Below are 26,331 nucleotides of genomic sequence, written 5' to 3'. Positions count from 1 at the left end.
GATGATGAAGAACCACAGCACAAATGATACAGATTCAAGAAATGCAGGTCTCACTGTCCCTGGCAAGTATTTTGACCACAACCACTCCAGGCCTCAGTTTATTCATCCCTAAAAGGAGTCTAATCAAACCTGCGTTACCTGTCTCATAGGAACAAGGTAGAGGTTAGAGGAACTGAGGAGAGAGTGTGAAAATATCATCCAATCCTTCTAAATGGTGCTCCTATGCCTGGGAGAGCAATGCCTGCTCCGCAACGTCCGGTCGGGGCAGAGCCCCCATCCCTCACACATCTGGGTGCAGGTGGGTGAAAGCACTTTGGACCCTGCCCAAGAGCTCGTGACGTTACTTAACAATTCAGGGGCAAAAGGGAGCCTTGGGCCTACGTTTTTAGTTACTGAACCAACAACAAATCTGACTTAAAATTAACTCTTCACAAAAGTGTTTCAGGAGCTCACTCTTCACAATCAGGACCAACGGGTGGAGGTTGCCCGCCTGTTGGCCTCCCTCACCTGGGTGTCCGCAGGGGGGTCTTCACCCCGCCAGTCTGGAAGCAGCTCCCTGGCCAGTGTGTTCTCAGCACATACTGACGAGCAGGTCTGAGGCCGTGGCTCGGCTTCATTCTGCTTTTGGGAATGGATTTTTCCTAAACGAGGAAATGTATATGAAACTACAGTCAGCTTTCTTCAACTCTATGGAAATGTAAGGAGGGAATGGGGGAGATATTCAGAAATAATAAGAAAGGTCCCAATGTGGTGAAAGCTGCACTTTGCAACATTCTGCCCCCTGCAAGTCCGTCCTAACAGACACGTCTGCATAGTTCTGCACGTCCACAGAGAATGTCCACCTTGGAGACCAAAGGCAAACTGTCCTGGGACCACTTTGCCATGAAATGCTGATAAGCTCTGCATGTTAAGGAAGGGTTCAGGGGGCAAACTGGGAAACACTGGTTATTTATCAAAGAGTGTTTTTCATCAAATGTCTAACAGGTTTCCTTTTGGAGCGCTTCTCAGAGCCTTCACTGTGCTAATGGGGACAGTCATAACTTCCAAACACATTTGAGGAGGGAACCCTGATTTTCCTAGAATACCTGTGAAGGTCATTTTAAATGATGTGGTTTGGGAAACTTCGCTCATAGGCCCTTAAAAATCCTGCGGGCCGGACTCCTCAAGCTTTGATTTGCACGTGCATCCACTGAGCTCTTGTTAATTTAACTGTGGATTCTGATTCAGTAGGTTTGGGGCGGGCCCTGAGATTCTGCATCTCTGACAAGTTCCTGGATGCTGTTGCTGATGTTGGCCATGGATCCCATTTTGAGGATCGAGGATGTAATTAGCAGAGATCAAGGAAAGGAAGTCCTCTATTTCCCATAAAAGTAGATCAACCTGCAGAGTGTATTCCTTCTCATGCCAGAAAAGGGAGGCTGCAATGACCCTCCGGCCTCAGTGGTTATCAAGGGGACAGGCTGGGGTAGCCTCTCAATAGCGTTTTGCTTGTGAGCAGAAGCAAAGTAATTGTATTTCTATCAACACTTGATTAACAGCCATTCGGCTGTTAACTGATGATTGAGATTTGTACAGTTACTTCCATTTGTGATACGGAGATAGGAGAAAAACCAATTCAAATGCATGTATTAAGGAAGGAGTGATTGCTAAACCACTCTCCTTTCATTGCAGCTAGTTCTCCATTCCTTAATTTTTAAAGTGAGTAACCAATGGCCACAGACAAAAGAGAGCCCTTGGAAAACTGGCCGAAGAACCATGCTGACAATATCATTTGGCGGACAGGAAGCTCCAGGGTGGGCAACACCAAAGTATCCCTCCCCATGTCGACCTCACTCTTGGCCATATACTACTCTTTTACAACTCTTCATGACAATTTAATTAAGACACAAACCTTAGGAAACTGGTGCAGTGAATACTTGCAGCAAGATCAGAACAATCTCTTTCCTATCCCCTTCTTATGAAGCAATTCAAGGCTTGCAGTTTCTATTCAATTTGTTATAATGACAGTGCTTAATCATGGCGTCTACTCGGCAGCCTGCTGCTGAATTGAGGTCACACATGTGACTATTCAGGCATGGAGCACAATCTATAACTAAGATTTCGCCCCTGAATCTCTGGAGGCGGTGTCATTAATTAACAATGCATGTATTTCAAAAATAATATGCATTCCAGCTTTTTAAAATGTAGCCTTGGCTTGAAATAAGCAGAAGTTTGCGATGAAACATTCATGGCAGTTAGTATTACAATGAGAAGGAAGAACCCAGCCATGGGAATAGCTCAATCACATTGATTCAAAGATGTTTAATTAAAAGTCTTCTTTTCTAATTTTTCAGGAGCCTCTAATATAATCTCTACTTGTGGCTCCTTTCTCAGCATCAAATAATAAAGGCAAATCTTCAGAGTTCTATTTCATATGCTTATGTATGTCACAAGTGCAACATGATCCATACAAGTTAAAAAATTATGCAGTGTCATCTTGAGCTGCAATAAATATTTTTAAACTTGAGGGGCCAATAAAAAAACTTTTACCTTAGTCTGGTCCTATCTTTAATCATAAAAGATTGTTTCAAATGATGGCAGCCAAAGATGGTACTTCTCCATTGGAAGGCTCACACTGCTCTACTGCAGTGAATGTGCAATCTACTGCTGATGCATCCAACTAAGATTTTATAGTTCAGCATATAAACATACTTGAACAGGATAGGATTATATCAGAAGACATATGTTTCTGGTTAGAGGGCAAACAGCATTTCAGTTAAATTTATGTCGAGTTTAAATTATCTATAATCAGAGTTAAGTTTTAAAAGATAAAAGCCCACGCATATGTTGTGTGTTTTTTTCTTAATCAATTTACATATCCATATCCCTGTGCTTACGTGCTTGCTTCCTTTATATGTATGTACAACTCTTTAACATAATGCTAAGAGCAGATAATGCTTAATGCTTGTCTTCTTACTTTTTGGTGGAGGACATGCAGGGCTTTTCATGGGACCACATGTCCACTGGGCAGAGGTCACTCAATGACTTCCTGGCGGAAACATTTTCTGCAGCGTGTTTTCCGTTGTGTCAGCAAGTGCATGATTCAGGTGGGAAAACAATCTAATATGGAAGGTAATAGGCACTTTACCTGAGGAGGCTGGTTTGGGGAGGCGACTTTGCAGAGGCCGCGTTCCTCTGGCAGTCATGGTGGGGTCGGACGTGGAGTGAACGATGGTGTTGTCTGCAAAGTCCTGGCTGTCGACGGAGGAAGGCACTTCTCGTTCAAGGGTCTGGGCTCGGATAAAAGGGACTGCACAAAGGACTGGCTGGAGGCACAGGTCAGGTTCGGTGTCCCCCGAGGGATCTGCCTGGCATATGTACCGTCCGGCTGAGCGAGTCCCAGAGTCTGGGAGTGGGAAGGTTCCGATCCCACTGTCGAGGGTCCTCATCTGGCAGTTAGACTCTGGACAGAGTAACAGAGTGAGGGTTAGAGGTGGCTCACAAAAAGGAGAAAGGGTCCTGGCATTGGGTGTAGTCTTGAGGAAAGGGGACCCCTAGAAGGAGGAAGCACTATTCCTGGTAAAGTATATTTCCAGGGAGTGGCATGAAACAGACATTTAATTGAACATGAACATATTCTCTTCGCATAACATGAGGTAAGAAGGCCTCCTTTACTGGCAGCAAGAGTCACATGTGCAAATACCCTGATGGTTCTCTAGAGTTATAATAGGAAAAGAACAGTTGGTAGAGACAAAAAATATATATTTTTGATCCCCCTTCTTTCAGTGGGGGATCATATGACTTCAACCAACCAATCAAGTGGAATTTATTAACTGAAATAAGAGTAATGAGCATACATAACAAACTGATGTCCCAACAAAGGTCACTGTGCACCCCCCTTGCATGGTTCATCATCCATTCGGCTGTTAACTGAGTTCGTGGCCTCTCAATCTGACTGTAAGGATGAGTGATTCACAGGCTATAAGGTCATCCTGGAGTTACTGTGGTAACATCACTTACCATGTGGACTTCACTGGACCCACTGCCATTTGTAGTCTTACTGAGAAGCCCATCGAACCATTTTCTGTCTTTCACTCACACTTTATGCCATGACAAACTCACCAGTATCTTTTGTGACTTCTTGTCATTTCCAGGGACCCCACTATTCCCTAAAACAAATTAAGTTGATTTCATCATAGGTGGGTGACATATTCTGCTAATTATATCTCATCTTCACAAATACATTATCTGAAAAAATTATTACATATTTAATTTCTAAGATGGTGGTGTGGATTATCCAACCCAATGAGATAATGTCCAAGATCTGGTTGTCACCCCACAGTTTCCTGCTTATCTGATAAGCTTAGGATGAAACATCCTTAGTAAAGTTTATGTCAGCATCTTATACATTTAGGACTGGGAAGAGGCACAAAGCAGCGTTGTGTTCAGTATGGTAGGGAATATAAAGAATACAATGTAATCTTTGCATCAAGAGGCTCAACAGCTAACATTTCTGTGGTGCTTTATGGAGCAGTGGCTTGGGTGTGGTCTCTGTTTATAACTGTGTGAACCCCTACAGAAGATCCTGAACCTCTCAGGTGTCAGGTTCCTTATAGGGCTGCTGTGAGAATAAAAACATGTTCACCATCAAATTTCTTGAACTCAGAATGCTATCTAGCATAGCTGAAAGAATTAAAAAAAAATGAATGTTATATACAAAATGCTTAGTATATTTATTAGTGTATATCTGATAGGTAAATAGTTTATCTTTCACTACCTTTCTTATACAATCTCATTTGATGCTCAGCAATTAGTATCTGAACTCCAGAATCTACCCATTCCCCACCCCAAAACCTCTTTGCTCTGAGTAGAATTCTGCCAGTGTCCTAATACTAAGGAAAAAGTAAAGTTAAAGAGTTGGTATTTATAGGTTCTAGTAGGTTTGGTGCTTGATTTTGGACGTGCTAGGATGATAAGGTCCATGTCAGAGAGAGTCTTCAGTCTCCACAGGGATATTTGTAGGAAGATGCAGCTAGCGTTTCTCCAGTGAGGTGCCATTTAGCTATCTCATGCACTGTCACACCTGGGCTGGCCATGGACTGCAGGGCCCTGAATCACATGGCCATGGTCTGAGATTTCCCCAGGATCACAAGGGCTAAGTTTGAGACGCCCTCACTTCAGGGCCTCCAACTGGTCAGCTTTACTCTCACCCAGCTTTACAGATGATTCATTATCTCTCCATTCATTTTCTCCTCAGTTAAGGAGACTTCACTGTTACAGAATGGCCTTTTGGAGAAAGGACCAGCTGTTTGCATGGGGAAGTGTTGCCAGAGGAGTTTGAAAAGAAAGACCTTGCTATTCAGAATTCAGTGTCCTTTATTTTAGCCTAGATACACAACGCTCAGATTTAGTACATCACATGCTGTACTTGGGCAATTCTAAATGTCTGGACTATTTTAGTTTCACATAGAAATGGATCTTCATCAGAATGGACCCAGCCTCTGAGGATGGGAATCAAAGATTCATGGGATATAGCAGCTCAGGTCTTAGTCACTTTATGCACAGACTGCCTGCCATAATAATTTACTCCCAGCATCTTTTGGATTGTCTACCCTCCAACCAAAGAGTGCTCAGCATGGAGGATGCTGGAGATGCAGACTCTCTTTTTTTAGTGAAGACAGATCATCAAGTCTGGCTGCTTATTACAGCTACCAGGAGTTCACCGTTTTCTTTGTATTATCTCTTCATCTTCACAGTCCTAAAGGTAAGAGCTATTACCGCCATTCACAAATGAAGAACTGTGGCTCAAAAGGTTAACTTGCCCAAGGCCATCTGTTATAAATAAAGCTCTTGGACTTGACCATGTGCTTAACCATGAAGCTATACTGTTCCCCTCCTCCAAAGCACAGATAAATCCAAAAGTGGGGTCCACTAAGTGAACAGCCACTGAGGCAACCTCGTGAGAGGAAGGCTCACAGAATGGCCCCGCTCCTGGGCAAGGCGCCCAGCTTCTCCTCTGAAACTGGGGAAGGCCCCTGGATCCTCACTGGCCCCTGGATCCATGCTCCCCATCCTGAGGCTGAGGTCCACTGTCCACATTCCCAGGAGCTGGGTAGTTGCTGCCAGGCACAGGATGCCTACACATCCTGACTGATCTGTCCCTGAGAACCACAGCTGCCCAGTAAGTTGCCTCTGCCCTCTCAGACCTCATGTGTAGAGTCCCGTGCTGGCTTTCCCTGGAATTCTTTCACCGCCAGGGGTAATGCTTTCCTGGCTTTGTCTAAGGACTCTCTCCCCATCAGGCATTTTATGGCTGAGAGAGCATTCAATGCAGTCTCCTCAAATGGAGACTCAAAAGGCAACGTGAGATTCTTGGTGGCCTTTTCAGTGATTTTCTGACCAAAGCCCATGGCCCGGCCTGTGACACAGGCAGGAAATAGGGCAAGGAGGGCCTGGCATAGGAGAAATGATGATGTCAGTCTACGTCGGGTGCCCTTCTGAGAACACCAACCTTTTCTGGCATCTGTCCCTTTAAATTATTTTCCTTTCCCTTCATATTCTTGTCCTACCAGAATCTATAAACCGGGACTTTTGGTATTCCTGACGTCTCTGGTTCTCTGAGAATTGTGTGCACTGACATTAAATTCAGAAACCACCTACTATTAAAGCCATTTCTATTTCTAAAAATTACAGATGCCAAATGTAGTGAATGTGAAGGACTCCTTCATAAGTACCTATGAAATGAGGTGTGGACACTCAGGGACTCGGGCACTACTAGTATATGCCAAGTCTCACCCTCAAGCGAGTTTCTCCAGAGCGCATAAACCTGTGGAAATGGAGCTTATGTCGGAAATGCTGACGCCTTCTTTATGTGGTTTCTTTAAGGCACTGTAAGTTTCTCCCAGTTCATAAAAACATCGGAACCTGAAAAAGCATTAGGGATTGCACTTTGGAAGCCAGCTTTGCCCTCAGAATTATAAGAAGTCACAAAATAATTAAATGGCTGTGATAGGAACAAAGTTCAAAGGGGCAAGCAAGTCTTGCATCCCGAATGAGTTGACTCAGTCTTGATCTTGACAAGTTTTGCACATTTGTGGCTGTGAGAAAACAGCTGCCAACAGGACCTTGCTAATGAGTTTAAGGGTCAGGTTGCCGGATGGACCAGCAGGTTTTATTCTTCCAAAGTCACCAATTACGTTTCTGACCCCAGTCTGCCCTCCCACCTTCTTCCCAATTGTCCTATCTGCCTTCTTTCTATCTCTCAAGGTAAGTTCTCTCCCTTACCACCAACAAGCCCCAGGCATGAGATGACTTACAGCAGAGCTTCCTAGTCCTTTAAAGTCAGAGCTCATACAGAAAATAGGCGTCTCCCTGAGGAAAACACCAGCTGGCCCAGGGGCACTGGCCGCCTCAGCGCCCCTGGATCCATCAGGGCATGTGAGCAGCAGATGTTGTGGCGCTTACTTACAGCGTGGACTTGGGGTCTTCTTTACTCACACCTGGAATACAGTACCAAGGAGATAGAGACTTTTTTTGTCACTTAGCAGCTGCTTTGGGAATCTGCAGGCCCTCCTTTCTGGGGAAGACTGTTGAGAGTGCTTGGGTTAGGAACACCTTCTGGCATCAGAACTCTGAGGGAGGTTATTGTGCCCTAGAGGGAGGGGTGCAGCCAAGGGGTGAGCAGCTGAGAAGGGTGAGGGTCTGCCTGGGTGGTGGTGGAGAAGAACTTTTGGAGACATATTTCTACCAGGGATTTTTCAAGTGTGAACTTAGGGTGCATAATACAAAATCCTCACTTGCTGGCCAATGAGCCCCTTCTGATTTGTACAGGTGCCTCAGCAGGTGGCTTTAGTTTCCTCACCTGAAAATTAGGGGTGCTTTGAGAACTAGACATCATACTATGTTTATTAAAATGTGTAATAACATAGCACGATGCATCCAGCATGTACATAACTGTTATCTAGAAAATGCCACTAATTCTTAAAATCAGTGTTATTAGACTGTGAGCATCCTAGGTGCAGACTGAATTTTATTTATCTCCTCAATATTCCCATCAGCCCATTCCTCATTCTGTGTTGCCTTTACTCCACAGTAGGCAATTAATTATATGCTGACAGAGCTGATAATAATTGTAGGCTGACATGGTATCTGCTACCTTCACTATCACCAGTGCTCAGCATAGCACCTGACTCATAGTCTGTGCTCACGGAATATAATGAAAGAATAGTTGGATAAAGAGCAGCTCTAATCTTTAGAAAGTTCTTCCTGAAATTAAATTGAATATGAGCCTTTCCTTTTGAAACCCCAATCTGCTGCTTTTTGTTCTGACTCCAGCAACCAGAGAAAACAGCTGACTTCCTCCTTCTGTGTAGCTCCTTCTTACATACAGCCAGACTTTATTAATTCAGATAGCCAGAGGGATAAGATCATTCAGAATTACTGAACATTTTAAAGACCGATTTCTTAATACTTTTAAGCCCTCAGAGCAAGGGTCAGTGACCAAGATGATAGCCCATGGAATGCTGCTTTAGCATCCTCCTCAGTCCCCGCCCCCACCACAAAGCATCACTGGGTCAGAAGGTACCAGGTATAGCAAAAGCCAGTGTGGAATCATTACCCTGGCCCTTCTCCTCAGGGATTCTAGATGCCACACTGAGTGCGGCATCCCTTGTAACATCAGCACCCATCCTATATAATAAAAGACTAATATGCAAATAGACCAAACAGCTGAACTACTGGTCGCTATGACGCACACTGACCACCAGGGGGCAGACGCTCAATGCAGGAGGTGCCCCCTGGTGGTCAGTGTGCTCCCACAGGGGGAGCACTGCTCAGCCAGAAGCCGGGCTCATGGCTGGTGAGTGCAGCGGTGGTGGTGGGAGCCTCGGCGGCAGTCAGACATCCCCCAAGGGCTCCCAGACTGCAAGAGGGCATAGGCCAGGCTGAGGGACCCCCTTGGTTGCATGAATTCCGTGCACTGGGCCTCTAGTAGTAGTATAAGGACTTAGTTCTCACAGAGTCAAGTTCCTGCGGACCATTTGTAGTGAGCAGATGAGACTACACACTCAGTAACTCTTTAGATTTATTTACATAAAACAGTGAGTTTTTTTCTTTTAAAATAATTCATTCTCTTAACTGTGTTGTCTATGCTTCTTCCAAACTTGTTTTGTACTATTCCATTACATAGGAGCATTATCTTTAAAAAATAGCTGCAAAGGGATGCGTCTATTTCTAACACTGTTTCAGTTAATATAAATTTCCACGTTAGTGAGTTCTGAATTAGCAATGAATTTGAGTGTTTGAAAAATGCCACTAACTATTTTTTCCTCAGCCTTCTCTTCTACAGATTAAAGTATCTCAATTTTTTTCTTGCAGATTGTGGTTCACAGGTCTTTAATCGCTTGAATTTGTAAACCAAGATTCTTGGCATTATTAATGTATCTCCCGAAGGTACTATTACATAGGGGATGCTTAAGAAAATCTGACTTGAGTTATAATTCCTCTGATTACTCAGAAAAATGAAGTTAAAAGATAATAAGCTTCCAAGTTGGAAAGACTAGGTTTGAAGACTTTCTTGGCTACCTGCTCGCAGTGTGACAATGAGGGATTTTAAAGACTATTCTAACCCATATAATCATAGCTCATCTGTAGTAAGCCTGGCACAGTGCCCGTTACAAATAGATGGCCAGTAAGTTTCCATAAGTGGCTGTCAGGGCGAGCTGAGGCCCTGGTGAGCTCATAGTGCACACACTGTTGTGGAATCCAAGGCCGGCTGTCCTTTCTTCAGTGTGGTTGGTGTCCCACTGCAGTCCCTGAGACATCTACCCTGGCTATTTCCTAAGCATTTATTTTTGGCAGTCATTTCCTTGAGGGTTAGTAATCACCATTATTAATGACCAATTATGAATATGAAGCAACATACTTGGAGTTGGTTTCAAGTTTCCTCCTGGATAGAAAGGACAGAGTCTATTTTCTAAAGAAATCCATTTTGAAGTTGGCTCCTGGAAAGGCTTTTTAAAAAAACCTAAGTAGTTGACACTTACTGATGCTCCTTTGTTCACAGATTTATTGTATTTTCCCGGAACATTCCCAAATCAGTGAGCCATGATTTTTGGTTAGTGAAGATATAGCATATCTATCCAAAAAAGTTATACTTGCTTCAGTACAATGATCTACCCTTCCTTATAGATTCAAACAAAAAACTTTAGTAATTACTGTTTTCTTCCTCTTTAATACTCATAAATTCTAGGAAAATAAAAATCTTACAACTCAAACTCTTTTTACTTTGAGAACTTTGATCCTATCTACATTTTTAACCAAACATGCAATGAGGTCACAATTCACCAGCCAGAAAGAGCAACTTATGCGTGTTCCATGTTCAGACCATATTAACTGGCAGACTTTCCTATAATGCATGTGGTCATGTAAAAAGTCATTGTATCCATTCTCTCCAGTTTTCTAAACATCTTTAAGCTATGGGTTGTATTGGCAACAGAAACTTAAACTACAGATGGCGGAACAGATCTCTTTATTTGCACATCCTTCTCTTCATCTGCATGGCTGAAACATTCTAAGAAAAAACACAAAACTAAGCTGTTGGCAAAGCAACATAAATTAAATATAGCTTATTCATCCTAAGTTTACCCTATGGTTTTGTCAAAGTAGTGAAAAATAACCGTACTGGCTAATTATCCACAACCATCGGGTAACTTTTGGCTGTGGCATAGGTGACCTTCTGGGAGGGTAAATTCAATTTGATGGCTTCAGAATGCATGGGAACGCTCAGCCTCTAAGTTCAGACTGGATTTAAAAAGTGCATAGGAGATTTGAAAGTGCATCGGAGAGTGCATTTGTTTTCCAACCCTATGTGATCTCTTTGATATAAAGATCAGATGTTTCATGGGGGATGCATGTTGAGAAAAATGTAGGGAGTTGACATGACAGAAAATGAAAGAAGCAGATCATAAAGATGAAGTACAAGATATTTAAATGAAAATAAAACACCTCAGCCTGGGTTGGTAACCTATGAACCAATAGTCTATGTCTGATAGCAACATCATATAAGATATTGTGGTGGGGTATTACTCCAGGATATAAGCTGGAAAAGGTTAGAAGTGTGTTCCAAATGCCCATGAAGACCATGAATTATAGAAATCCTCCTCAAATTTATTTACATATTCAGCTGGCATAACCCCTGAGGAAAAAAATCCTTAAGTTTGCTATAAGATGTGCGCTTCCCCACCACTGATGCTATAACTACCCCTTCTAAGGTTCTAGAGATGGCTCATGACATAGTATTCTGAAGTGTTACACAACTTTCCAAACTTTTCTTGATTTGACAAATTTTAATTATTATCTATAATCTCCTATCCCACCAGAATGAAAAAAATCTTGAGATTGTTTCACATAACTCATTTATGTCTTGTATTCTGCTTATGCTTATTCTGTTAAACAAGGCCAGACTTGTGTGCAGTATTACTGTGATACACAAGAGTAGGTTAATGTGTCCTCTACAGTTTAACAGCCAACATTTGTTTGAATTGTCAGCTGATCTAGGAACAGACTTAGATCCCAGATTCCTACACCTTGTTTTAGGAGTCATCACTTTGGGTCAAAGTCATTGATAATGAGTCTAACACAGATCCCTCCACAAAGCTTATGATTACTTCGTGACCCATTTCCCTTTATAGAAGATACAGATATTTTTATATCTGTTCAATGATCTAGCCTTTCTCATGAATTCACTCCATTTCTATCTCTCCTACCAAAATGAAGTGAAAAGTTGGACAATTATCTCGTGAATCTGATAGGCACAGAAGGCCATGATGGGTAACTGTCTCTCTCAATCTCTTTTACTCCACGGCAGGTTTGCTGAATTATATGAACTATCTATACTCTCAGCTTACCATACCTGGATAATAACTGCTTTCTTTCTTTTTTGTTTGTTTGTTTGTTAGTTATTCTTCATCCAAGGATATTTTCCCATTGATTTTTAGCATGAGTGGAAGGAAGGGGGAGAGACAGAAAGAGAGAAACAACGATGTAAGAGAGACACATCAATTGGTTGTCTCCTGCACGCTCCTCGACCATGGGCAGGGATGGAGCCTGCAACCGAGGTATGTGCCCTTGACCTGAATTGAACCTGGGACCCTTCAGTCCATGGGCTATCGCTCTATCCACTCAGCAAAAACAGCTAGGGCAACATCTGCTTCACAAGGCAAGTGAAGGAAGGGGCAAAGAAAATAAACTGGGGTTAAAGCGCTGCAGGAAAATATTCAAAATAGCTTATTTTTGGTAAGAAGTGTATAAAAACAGAGAAGCATGGGGAGGTTCAGACTTACCAATTTAGCAACAGAAAAAAATTTATTAAAGATGTTTACAAGATCTAAAACATATCCTGTATTAATACCCTAAGTTTTTTAAATTAAAAATCTTATCTTTTGGGCAACCATTTCCATGGGGGTTAAAATTATACATGATTTTAGTTTGCTTATATTGTAATATAAAACTACAATTATAGATATTTAATAAAAGTCTCCAGAAAGAAAACATTTTAAAGTTCATAGATTTTTCTTCTCCATTTTTCTCTGTATTTAATAAGTATTAATGATTTTTCTAATTATATACAGCAAGGAAGGGAGCTCAAGTCTTCATATCAATAAACTTTTTTGCAATATTCACTTTACTATGAGTTAGCTGCTTGGTTCAGGATTTTAATTATTATAAATCTAGTTTAAGTGAATATTCAAGGATCATTTGTTTTTCTTTTATGTGACTGTAGTTGAAATGTGGGTGCAACAAAGACTGAAGTTAATGTGACCCTATCTTTCAAATTCCCCTGCCACTCTCCACTCACCAATATTCCATGACTGTCTCTACAGGAAGATAATTAAGAAGTAATGAAATCCAGTAGACCAGAGGATATGGGTATGGGTAAAAATATAGAGAGATTTTTGCTGCTGTCCATTAAGGATTAATTGTAACAGGCATACACATACACCATTAAACAGTTTTCAGATATTGGACAATAGGCAGCATACAATTTGATCTCTGCATCATGGAAAACAAATGAGGTGAGCTCTACAATCTCTCCAGCCAACTGTGCAGTGGTGATTTCCAGACTGAAACACAGAGAGAAGGAACATGAACAAATTCTGAAGGTCCTGCTGAAATGAAGAGATAAATATAGGCATGTGTGTAAGTGGTAAGGAGGGGAGGGGTGTTAAGGCAGCTAGAATTTTCAGGGCAGTGTATTCCAAACTAGGGATCATAGCAGAGATCTCATTACAGTCTTCGGCTAGGCACTGACCTGCACATGCATGAAGTGAAATTAATGAGTTCAGAGAGGCAATCACTATGGGGCAGTAGGTTAAATAATTTTTTGAGCTCACACAAGGCTGAAAATAGTTTACATTTTTACCGTCCTAAGAGGATAAACCTTCTAATACATGGGCTATAGTGTAGAGTCCTTAGGAGGGTCAAGCTTTAGGTATATTTTACCTAGAATATAGCCTTTCTTGGACTTGTCATAACAAAACTTAAGCAAGCCTTAGAAAACTAATCTGCAAATATTTAAATGTACCCCAGAACAAAATCTAACAGTTTTTATAGGAATTTTGAATCCAAGCACTCAATAATGTAAATTTACAATCTCTGGCATCTGATAAAAAATAACCAGAAATGCAGATGGATACTAGAATTATCAGGGATAACTTTGCAAAATATATAAATGTGAAATCTCTATGTTAAAACTAACATAATATTGTAGGCCAACTTACAATATTGAAAAATAAATCTTAGCCTAGCCAGTGTGCCTCAGTGGTTGAGCATTGACCCATAAACCAGGAGGTCACAGTTCCATTTCTGGTCAGGGCAAATGCCCGGGTTGTGGGCTGGATCCCCAATAAGGGGTGTTCAGGAGGCAGCTGATCGATGTTTCTCTCTCATGGATGTTTCCATCTCTATTCCTCTCCCTTCCTCTCTCTAAAAATAAGTGAAAACATATTTTGAAAAATAATCTTAAAAAATCACCAGGCATGCAAAAAAAGCAGGAAAATATTTATATCTAAGAGAAAAATTAATCAATAGAAACAGACACAGTAATGATAACAAAATTAACAAACAGGGACTTGGAAATATTGTAGATGCTATAAATATGTACAAAGATATAAAGTAAAACTTGAACATAATTAGGAGACATTAAAATAATAAAAATACCGAAATGAAAATTATAGATAGGATAAAAGTACATTTAAATGAAAAAATACATTATATAGGGTTAATAACAGATTAGCAGAGATATTAGATATAGCAGAAAAAAATCAGTGAATTTGAAGACATAACAATATAAACTATCCAAAATAAGATTTGAAGAAATAAGCAGAGCATCAGTGAACTGGGAGTCAATATGAAGTAATATAAATATGTATAGTTGGAGCTTCAGAAGCAAAGGAAAGAAATGGAAAGAAAAGAACCATGAGAGAAAGTTACCCAGATTAACCATAGTCCTTAAAAAACATAAACCTGAAATCTAAGAGATCCAAAGAGTCAGAACTAGCATGGAGAAAACCACATGAGGCACGCATGATCAAATGGCTGAACATCAATGATAAAGACGGAATCTCAAAAGCAACGATAAGAAATACTTTACAGAGGAACAAAGATAAAAATGATGTAATTTGCAACAGCATGGATGGGCCTGGAGAGTATCACACTAAGCAAAATAAGCCAGTCAGAGAACGGTAAGTATCACATGATCTCACTCATATGTGGAATCTAGTGAACAAAATAAACTGAAGAACAAAACAGATCCAGAAACACAGAAGCATGGAACAGACTGTTGAACCTCAGATGGAAGAAGGGGGAGGGTGGGTGATGGGAAGACATCAACCAAAGAACTTATATGCATATGTGTATAACCCATGGACACAGACAATAGGGAGGTAAAGGCCTGGGGTGGGGGTGAGAATAAACTAGAGTAGGTCAGTGGGGGGAAGAATAGGACATATGTAATATTTTCAACAATAAAGATTAAAAAAATTATGTCAGACACTACATAAGCCAGAAGACAGTGGAATAATATCTTTAAAGTGCTGAGAGGAAAAAAAAACTGTTACTATTATAAAAATTAATTTTAACTATTTAACTTTTCAATTATTTTAAAAATCAAAGAAAATATTTTTTAAACTAACATAAGCTGAGATAATTCATTGCCAGAGAATTTTTAGTGTAAGAAATATTAAGAGAAGTTTCACAGGTACATGAAAAATGAATATCAAGATCTTGATATATACAAAAGAATGAAGAAAACTGAAAATGGTAAGTATGTGGTATATACATAAAATATTTTTATTGCTTTTTAATATATTTAAAAGATAGTTCACTAAAGCAAACATAGTAACATTGGAAAGCTTCTAAGATATAGAAATAAAATATATAAAAAATAACATAAAGCGTGGGTAGGATTATATGAAAATATTATGTAATGTATTATTTAGGATTGATTTGCTAAAGATGGAATCAAATTACATTTAAAAATTAGATTAATCACTAAGGGGTACAGCTAATAATTTGCAAGTGAAGATAGAGTGAAATCATGAAAAAATATTCCACTCAAAAGAAAGCAGAAAAAAAAGCAAAAATATTTTTTTAAAAGATGGGACAAATAGGAAATAAATGGTAAAATGGCAGATTTACACCTAAACATTTGGATAATTACATTAAATATAAGTGGCCTAAATATGCCAATTAATAGGCTGAGTTTGTTGAATTTGAGAAAAGAAAGCAAGACCCAACTATATGCTGTCTATAAGAAATCCACTTTAAATATATTCTTTATATGAAGAATAATGTAGTTCACCTCTTTCTTCACAAAAATTATTCCTGTATATAAAAATTAATGCATAGACCAAAACCTAAGACCTAAAACCATTGAAATTTTAGAAGAAAACAGAAAAAAAAATATCTCTGTGACCTTAGATTAGGCAATAATTTCTTAAACAGAGCTCAAAAACATGAACCATAAAAATATAAAAATAAAAAATTTTCCTTTCAAAGACATTGTTAAGAAAATTAAAAGGCAAGTAACAAGCTGGAATAAAATAGCAAAATGTATACATAATAAGGGATTTGGATTCAGAATACAAAGAATGCAACAATAAGAGGACTGGGAAACCAATAAAAAAATTGAGCAAAATATTTCAATGCATATGTCTCCAAACAAGATACGTTGATGGCAAATAAACACAGAAGAAGATGCTCAACATCACCAATCACTAGAGGGATGCAAGTTGAAACCACAATGAGATATTACTACACTCCATAAAAATGTCTAAAATTAAAAAGAGCAATACTGAATGCCAGTGAAGCTGTGGGACAGTGGAGCTCTCAGACATTATTTACAGGAATACAGAATGATGAAACTACTTCAGAAAACAGTTTGGCAGTTTCTTGTAAAGTGAAACATACACTCATCATTTGACCTAGTAATAACTCTCTTTCCCAAGAGAAAGGCATATATATATATATATATATATATATATATATATATATATATATACACACATACATACCCACCCACCCAAAGAGACTCATACACAAATGTTTATAGTAGCTTTATGCTTAATAGCCCAAACTGGAAATAACCAAAATGTCCATCAGCTAGTGCAGTGGTCGGCAAACTGCGGCTCACGAGCCACATGCAGCTCTTTGGCCCCTTGCGTGTGGCTCTTCCACAAAATACCATGTGCGGGCGCGCGCGTACAGCGCGACTGAAACTTTGTGGCCCATGCGCAAAAGTCGGTTTTCGGCTCTCAAAAGAAATTTCAATCTTTGTACTGTTGATATTTGGCTCTGTTGACTAATGAGTTTGCCCACCACTGAGCCAGTGAATAAACAAGTCATAGTACATCCATAAAATAAAATACTAACCAGAAATAAAACAAAAACACAGCTGCAGACGCACACAACATGAATTGTTTCCAAAAGCATTACTCTCATAAAAGAGGCCAAACCTCAGCTACTATATACTGTATAATTGATTCCATTTACATGAAACTCTAGAAAAGACAAAACTGTAGTGATAGACAGCAGATCATTAGTTAACTGGGGTCAACAGAATTCATAAGGTGCATAAGGGAATACTTTGGGGCAATGAAAAGGCTCTGTAACTTGATTGTGGTCATCTATAATAATAAAAGCATAATATGCCAATTAGACTGGACGTCCTTCTGGATGACTTTCTGGACGAAGCCGGGGCTGCGAGGGAAGCCCGGGTCCCCAGTGCCAGAGGGAAGCAGGTGCCGGCAGCCGGGGGAACGACGGCCTACTTTTGCATGAATTTTGTGCATTGGGTTTCTAGTGGTTACATAACTGTGTACATTCATCAAAATCCATGGAACACTTAGAATGAGTAAATTTCATTGTATGTAAATCATACCTCAATATACCTGATTCTAAATATTATATGCCCAGCTTGCCAATAATACTTTACTGAAATTCAAAATGCAATCCTGGTTGGACATAATTGAACAGAGGAATGGGGCTTTCCCCAGGCAAAACCTTGAATAATCCTTAGAGGCATCTGAAAGTGATACTGGCAAGGAAGGGTCTTCAGAAGTCACCAGGGAGAAAAACTAGGGCTATTCCTTAACCCCAGGTTTAGGCAACACACAAAGGGAATTTTGTATTCCTTCATCCTTTCAACAATCTAGGAGCTGCCATTATCCCTACTTCACAGAGGAGGAAAGCAAAGCTCTGAGAAGCAAAGATTGTCACTTGACAGAGTTCAATTCCAAACCTCTGCATCTCTTTATTCGTCAACCTGCCTCCCAGTAGGATCAGAGATCCCCATTATCAGAATGCCTGCCAGGGACTCCACACCCCAGTACTTCTCTAGCTAGGGGGAGGAGTGCACAGATGCCTGGATTCCTTAGCTGAATGTCCCAGCTCTCCTCTGCAGAGAGGGTCCTTAAGGAGCAGAGCTACTAAATGATGACTGTACAGTAGCCTAGACATGCTCTGTGCAAATGAACTTCACCTTCAACATAACTCATATTTCTGCAGCATAACGTTTGCTGATTGCTTACATTGGACAAGTGCTTTACTTGCGTCAGCTCATTATATAATACTGGAGGCCTGATGCATGAAATTCATGCAAGAGTAGGCCTTCCTTCCCCTGGCTGCTGGCACCGGCTTCCCTCTGGCACCTGGGACCCGGGCTTCCCTCGCAGCCCTGACTTCATCCGGAAGGTTGTCTGGAAGGATGTCTGGTCTAATTAGCATATTACACTTTTATTATTATTAAAGATGCAATGGTCACATTTTACATATGAGGAAACTGAGGTTTCAGGAGGTTAATAAAATTGCCCATAGTCATATAGCTACAGGTCGGAGAGCCAGAATTTGGACCAATGCCTCTATGAGCTGCAAAGCTCACAGGCTTCACTGCCTTATGATTTCAGGGTTGCCTTCTGTGTTCAGTTTACTGAGCATTCTGCATCAGTATGGATGCTTCTGGCAGAGAGTAACACACTAAATGATAATGAACCGTACTCACTCACTGCAGGGTTAGAGAGCTTAGGGCTGCCTTAATCTATATCCTCTGCCTTGGTTTCCCTGCAGTCTCTTGGCTGTGCCCCACCTGTCTCAGCTTTCTCCTCATGTTGGCAAGAGTTGGCTGTAGCAGCTCCATACACACTCAGCTGCACATGCCCAAGTCTGGAGGGAAGGAGTGATTCTTTATGTGATTCTCTATACACCTCCAACCAACCTGTGTCCTGAAAATAGGCCAAATGAGGTCACAGCTCATTTCTGGACCAATCCATGCCACTGGGAGAACACCACTCACTGACTGGTCCCGGCCTGGCTTCCTGAGCCAGCCACTGGCAGGCCAGGTTATCATGACGTCCTAATCAGTTTGTCCCCCTGGAGTGGAAACGAATATTGGGAAGCCAACCATAGCATCTGCTACATTCTTTCTTAGTCTTTTTATCAATTGAATTTCACAGCAACACCATGTCTCAGTGATAACCTCCGCCTCACAGATGAGAAGCAGAAGCACCGGGACACAGACCTCTCAGGGAAGACACACGCAGCAGCCAGGACTCAAAGTCAGTCTTCCAGCTCCAAGTCCAGAGCTCTTCCCACTGTCGGCAACTGCAATGACCTTCCCCCTCTCTCCCTCTTTAGACCGAATTCCGAGATGTTGCTGAGGACATATTCATCTTCTAGGTTTTCTCCTCTGGTATTTATCATCATTTTTGTCTAATCCAATAACCACTCTACATGGACTCTAGTGAGACATTTATAACCAAGTCGGGGGCTTTTTTCCCAGTATTTCCTTTCTAATGAGGTTTTATAGCTATCATTTAAAATAAATGCATAGTCAGAAGTACCTTAAAACCTATTTAGTGTGATATAGGCTTTCTTCTCCTTTTTCTCTTCAATCTCACTTTCTAAAATGATCTCGTCTTCAAAAAGACTGTCCTTTTCAAGTTCGTTTTCCACATCTGCCATCAACATACTATCAAACCATACCCCAGGCCTCTTGGCTCTCACCACCTGTATTCATTCTCCATAATGGACCCAATGAAAAGGTCCTGCCTTTGGGCTTTTGAAGCAAGATTGTCATAGGTAGTATCTTTCCCCGTAAAGGATAAGAGAAATGACATGAAAAGTAACCCCCCAGATATCTGCTTAGTCACACAGAATAGAGTTTCAGCTGGAGTTCTAACAGGCATGGAAATATAAACTGGCTGGCAGATGACTGTGGCTTCAGTATCTAAGAGAGCCCCGGATGCTGGTACTAAGGAGTCCTGTGCACTTTGGGCCCATCTTACATTTAAAATATGCTGCCATAAACTTCACTTCCTTTGAGTTCCCCAACAATTGTGCATTGAGTTGGGAAAGGCAGAGACCAGTATATCCAGTTTGCAGGTGCAGATATTTGCTTAATTAATAAGGGAGAAAATTGTAACTGAAGCAGGTCGTATACTGGCTCCAGGCTGAGTGCTGTTTAGCTGCCTAATTTTGATTCACAAGAAGTCAGGGGAGTCTTATGAAAGATGTGAAGGCCCAGGAATTAGTTGAGCACTTCTGACCCTGGTTTTAAGTTTGAATCTTATTTATTTTTGGCCTTTCTTTGGTTCAGGAAAAGTAAACAAGACTTGACAGAAAATCTAATGAGAAGTTGTAACCATTTCAACCCAAGACCAATATATAAAAATTCAAAAGATGTTATCAAGAATGTTTGTTGGTACCATCTAGGGGAACTGTCATAACGTGGCCTGCCAACAGAAGGATGTTATCAGTGCATGTTGAATAATATTGAACTGCTATTGATTCTTTATATGCTGAAGGCAAGAAGAAAGAGATGAAAGGGGCATCAAAGAAAAGTCTCAGTTTTAAATGTGAAGAATTGGGGGTACAGTAATGGGGGGCTCTTAAAATAAGGAGCTAAGTTAGAGCTTCTAACTGGAGGAAATATCCTAATAGGACAGTAACCATGGTGAGGAGGAGGGGGAGAAGAGGGGGGAGGAGAAGAAGGGGGAGAAAGAGGAGGAGGGGAGGAGGGAGAGGGAGAGTAGGAGGAGTAGGAACACAGGAGGAAGAGGGGGAGGAGGAGGGGGAGGAAAGGGGAGGAGGAGAAGGAGGAGGAGGAGAAGAGGAAGCTGAATGGAATCATGATGCTGGAGGCCATGCTGGAAATATCTAGAGCTTGGCTTGTAGATTTTGCTTGTAAATAGAAATTCTGGGGAAGTAGAAAGAAAAGCTACAACAGACAGCATTGCTGAAGGTGGGATTAAGAGAACTTCAGGAAATAAAGGCAGAAAATGTTTCTGACAAGCTCAGATGAGTCACAGGACACTTAGCAGTCCCCTGGGTCCTCGCTCTCCCCAGCTGGCTGGGAAAGTGTCAGGAGGGAGCAGAGTAAGGAGAATGAGGTAGAGACTGAGTGGCCTCTCTGTGGGGTCCCGAGGATTACAGCAGAATAGAACACATGGAGCTTCAAAGGTGTCTGACAGCTAAATCTGCTTAAATGTGCAGAGAGAGGAGAAACTCCCACTGAACAATGCAGCTCAACCCATGTTTCTGCAAAATTCATCCTTACTTTTATCTCATGTGCCTGCAGAGTGTCACCCTAGAAGTGGAGTAATTTATTATCCCTGTAAATACCAACTCACTAATGGGTATGGCTTATTGTGAAGCAAGACACATGCCCCACAGCTACTGTCTGCTCCTACTCCAACGCCTCCATCACCCTGGGACACTTCACTCAGGCTGGCCTATGTGAGATGAGCTCATGGAAACCTCCCTGAGCTGGGGGTTAATACCCACCCCCACCCCAACGCTTTCAAGAATTGCTATTACCTGGGAATAAAGATTGCTAACATTGCCCTCCCAATCTTTTCTGATGTGCACCTCTCAGATCTGATGGAAATAGACTGAGAATCACTCCAATCCTCCCCAGATGAGGCAACGGGGGAAGAACTAGCTCACCTAGAATCAGAACATTTAGAAAACGAACAGCCTGCATTTTAAGAACTCAGGAGTGCAGGGCTTTTTCCCCTTTTTAAAACAAGTACAGTGGAACTTTCACACATAGAAAATGATCGGAGAGACTGTCAAACTCCAGCGGAAGGTAGGGGAGGGGAGGGTTGGGGGGTAAGAGATCAACCGAAGGTCTTGTATGCATGCATATAAGCACAACCAACAGACGCAAGACACTGGGGGCAGGGGGATGAGGGCAAGTGCCGGGGGGTAGGGGAGGCTGAGGGGAGGTCAGTGGGGAAAAAAAAAGAGACATATGTACTACTATTTGTAATACCTTAAACAATAAAATTAAAAAAATAAAATAAAATGATGGGTACCTTGGCCATTAACGAGTTGACTCAGAAGCAGGTGGAAAGCAAGGGTTTAAGATGGTGCTATATATTTAAAGGGGAAAAGGTTGACAGGTGCCCCCTTCCCACATGGTGGCTCACTTGTGGAGACACTTGGCACTGGCGGGGGATTCTATGGTATCTGCATAGCATGCCGGACACAGTTGCTGACTCGGCCACCTTCTGGGGGACTTACTACAGCAGGTCCTTGAGTAACATCCTGTCATTCAACATTGTTTCATTATACTGATGAGAAAAAAAAAAGATTCCAGGCAGGGCCACTGAGTGGAGTCTGCATGTTCTCCCCTTGTCTGTGTGGGTTTTCACGTTTCCTCCCACATCCTTAAGCTAGGTTACTGGGGTGTCTAATTCGTCCCAGTCTGAGTAAGTGTGGGTGGGTCAGGTCAGTGGCCCTGTATGGAAGGGTGTCCTGTCCAGGTGGGTTCCTACTTTGTGCCCCAAGCTGCTGGGAGAGGCTCTGATCACCCGCGACCAGGAACTGGAATAAGCGGGTTGGACAATAATGATCTTGCTTGTTTTTCTGACTCTTTCTTAAATGAATATTTGGCTCTCATTTATTTCAATCTTTAATATCAGAAGTGTTTTCGGTCTTCATTTAGAGTAAGTTTGGTGATGTTTATGTGACCAGAAATATGTCATAGGAAATTAACACTTGTTTGTATCAATTAGCCTAGGATAAAGTTGGTTTCAATATATGTCACTTCACTTAAAGTCACAGTGTCCAAGAACTGAGTGAGGACCTGAGGGTGCCCCTGCTGACCTCCCAATCCCCAGTACCTGCACTTCCTTACCTACGGTAACAACCCCCACAGCAGCCCTCAATCATTCCTGATCAATAATGGGAGGTGGTGATTGACATCCAGCTCCTCACTCCCACCAGTGGGGAAAACTCTCAGGCTTGAGTTTCATATCCTAGAGTTTTTATGAGATTGAGCTCTGTCATCACCGTGGCAGCCAAGGCCAGCGGCAAGTGTGATCTGTGTAGTCACACAGGGCCTCGTGCTCTGCTGTCACCATCTTGAAACCCTTCCTAACTTTTGAACAAAAGCCCCTGCCCTTTAGTTTGCCATAGGCTGTGCAAATTATTAGCCAGTCCAGGTGGCGGCTGGCATGGTAATGCCATCATTGGCCGGTTTCCTTCCCTGTCTGATTCTCCTGCTGGCCTTTCCTGTACTTCCTGTAAGTTTCTTGCCCTTGAATCCTTTTCACAGGGTCTACTTCTTGGAGACCCCAAACTAGACTATTGCCAAGGTCTTTATAATCCTGAAAAGCAGAGTAAAGAACTAACAAAAGCCATGCAACTATTTTATTAAAATAAAGCAGCAATGCACATGGGTCTAATAGTCATAAAAAATAAAGCCCTGGTTATACTATCTGTCGTTATCATACCATATTGTGGTATCTAAGAGGTTTTATTAGCAGCTAATACCCAACTAAGCTTCCCATCTTCTTTGCATCACAGACCAAGTGCCCAGGTGAGCCCAACATTCCAGTATCTCCCTGGAGAAGCAAAGCAATAAACGGCAGTGAGGTAACATTCAAAAGATGCTCACATGCCATCTGGATTAAAGAAAGTATTTGTCTTTGCCAGCATGTCAAGAAGAGTAAGTTCACACAATTTAGGATCCACTTAGACATGCAAGCTCTTGATTATTTACAAAGACAGGGTTATCCACAGCCATCCAGTTTTTAAAATAATGTCCAACCACATTGTTAAAAACAGGCCTTGTGGTAGAGTCCAGTAATGAGGCAAAATAATAGAGTGATTGAATCTTCAACTGTGTTTAAGGAAAAGATGTGCATAAGGATTCTGGTTCAGAATCACCTCAACTCATCAAATCCAGAGCCCATGAATTCTGAATTTTATATCCTAGTCCAGCACAGTGCCTGGAATGGAGTCAGTGTCTAGTCTATATTCAATAACTGACTGAACTTGGTTTATGGCTGTGCCTTGAGGTTTGAGCACCAGGAGAGGAAAGGTTTGAGCACCCTGTGAAGCCAGAGGGTTTCTCAGTAGCACTTTCTTACAAACTGGAACTTAGCAAATGGGCGTACCACCAGCACATGAGGGCAGTCTTTGGGGGGAGAGGCTGGAAGGCAGTGGGCTGGCAGCAGGTGCAGGTGAAACCCTACCTGTGACTGGGGGCTGTCAGTTCTGATAGTAGGGAAGGGTGCGTAATAAGAATAGAGCCACAGTCGTCTAATAATTACTCACCTTACTAACTATAGAGAAGAAGTTTCCTTACAGACCCCGGGAGACTGGCAGGTGAAACAAGGCTGTAAAAACGTAAGATGCCCCGATGGGTCCATTTCTCAGAAAAGAAATACATTTTTGAGAACAGACCAAGGACAGGACATGCTTTGATTTGGCAAACTCCTCCAGGAGTTTCCTCAGGAACACTGACATTCTCTGGTCCCAGGAACAGGCTGAGCTGTTTGTAACATCTTAGAAGGCTGGCCACCTTGTTATCGGACTTTGTGTTCCTGAAGGCCGGACTGAAGCCTCTACCCTCCCCTTTCCCTGTTACAGTTGCAGCTCCTAGCTATCTTCTCCCTTGTGTGTACATAACCAGCCAACTGGTGGGGCGGGGTGGGGGGGGTGGTCATAGCAGAATTTCCAGGGTGACCGACTGCTCTCTCCACACTGCCCGCATTATTGGAATAAATACTCATATATGATTCAACCCTATCTCTGCCTAATTTGGCTCAAGTCGTGACAAGTGGCCTCAGACCCAAAGTTAGCGACCATGGCAGGATCCCAAGCAGGATTTCTTTCTGGGTAAGTAACAGAGATCCCACCGGCTGCCTGGAGTGGGGGTCTGGGGCTGAAATTGGGAACATTTCTTTACTCGCAGTGCTGCCAGGAATTTTCCTGTGGAGTCCACTCTCAGCTCCAGCAATCCCCGTTCTTCCACTTAAGTTGAATCTAGTGTTTTTGTATGATGGGAGAAGCATTTGCGGACTCTTGTCTGGGCTTCTTTGTAAGGCATGGGAAGCATTTACTGCCTCTCGTTTGGGCAAGCCTGGTCAGGTCCGGGTAGCAAGAGGCCTCTGGCAGTCCTTGCCAGGTCTCTGAGCCCTCAGTCTGATACACTCTGGGACGAGAGGCATTGCTCTGCTTTCGGAGTGTTCTTTTAAACGCAGGGCATTCTGCGGTTTCTGTGGCAGGACAGACAAGGAGCATGGCGTAAAGCTCTTGTCTGTGCTTGTGCGCACCTGTAAATATTGTACATGGAGTGTCTCTTGATCGTTGCTTTGTGTCTCTTTGTTGTTTGGTTTAACTTGTTTAAAGATGGGCGTATATCCCACTTGGCTGGGTATATCCAGCTGCTTGCGGCAGGATGAACCCCAGGCAAGGATTTAGGGAACTTTCCAGCAGCTGCTGAGCATTCTTTATCTCAGGGACCCTCTCTGCACTCCCTCTCAAGGCATCGGCTGCCAGAATGCTCAGCTAGCAAGAGTTCTTGTCTCTCTGTAACGTAACTTTGATTACAGATGTTCTTTGCTTGCTTTCTTATCTTTTGGGGACTTGATTTGCCATTCACTGTTTCAGGAACACTGGGAATCTCCTGTCTCTACTGTTTGGGCTTGGTGCCACTCAGACCTTGTGAAGGTCGTTGGCTATGCAGGTTGGTGTGAGATAAGATTCTAAGGCTAGTGTCCCTTCTTTTGAGAGTACTCATTTATTTTACTTTAGAGGTTGTTTTTGCTTCTGTTTTAATGAGGGATAAGATCTCGTCTTATATGCAAGATTTCATGTTGTTACATCATAAGGATTCTACTCAGGAAAAAAAAAAAATATGGGAAATGAATCTTTTAAACCCCCTCCCACTCACCTTTTCTCCAGTCTCCTAAAAGTTGTCAAGGTCATGTTATCCTTGTTACAAAATTTGCCAAAAATATTCCTTGGGTAATAATTGACTTTAAAATCTCATAGAGTTGTTAAACCATAATGAATAGATATAACTAAAATAAAGGGTTTGATAAAGTTTCACAATATAATTATATTTATATTTATCTAAATGTACTTTTCTAAAGTCTTTGGTAACTTAGATAACTTAAAACTTTGGAGTCTTGATGAGTTAAATAATAAAAATTATTAAATACCTAGGATACTGAAATATTAATTGATCTGAGTCTGCCTACTTTTGGCTTCTTATTGCAGAGAAGCTAGAGAATTGATTTATATCTGTTAGTGAATATATTTTACATTTTATTTGAAATATATGTCTTAAAAATGTGAATGTATTGCTAACCTGAAAAATGTTAATTAGTCATTTATTACCTAAAAATTATTTCTAAGGGTTAAGAATTCTAACTAATTGGAAAGAAGTTGTATGGTTTTGGTAATAGAAGGCATGAGGTAAATGCATTTTAAAGGAAAAAAGAAAGTGGGTTGTTCTAAAGCTGGTTATTTCTGAATGGGTAAGAAGGTTTGTGAAAGTCATAG

General features: G+C 41.5%; 1 protein-coding gene across 2 annotated transcripts in view; it reads right to left on the bottom strand.

The window, feature by feature from the left end:
- Positions 1 to 26,331, bottom strand: part of NCKAP5 (NCK associated protein 5) — a gene marked incomplete at its 3' end in the record, with an annotated part of 888,017 nt that overhangs the window by 57,283 nt on the left and 804,403 nt on the right. For both annotated transcript variants that reach the window (XM_080669006.1, XM_080669007.1), the window contains exons 15-16: positions 3,128 to 3,442; positions 508 to 641 (exon numbers count right to left, since the gene is read on the bottom strand). In XM_080669006.1, coding sequence (XP_080525132.1) covers positions 508 to 641; positions 3,128 to 3,442 — 449 coding nt within the window. The remainder of the gene's footprint in view (positions 1 to 507; positions 642 to 3,127; positions 3,443 to 26,331) is intronic.

The sequence above is a fragment of the Plecotus auritus genome (assembly GCF_963455305.1).
Source record: "Plecotus auritus genome assembly, chromosome: 5".
NCBI lineage: Eukaryota > Metazoa > Chordata > Mammalia > Chiroptera > Vespertilionidae > Plecotus > Plecotus auritus.
Note: the sequence above shows the minus strand (reverse complement) of the source record. Positions and strands in the feature narration are given on the sequence as shown.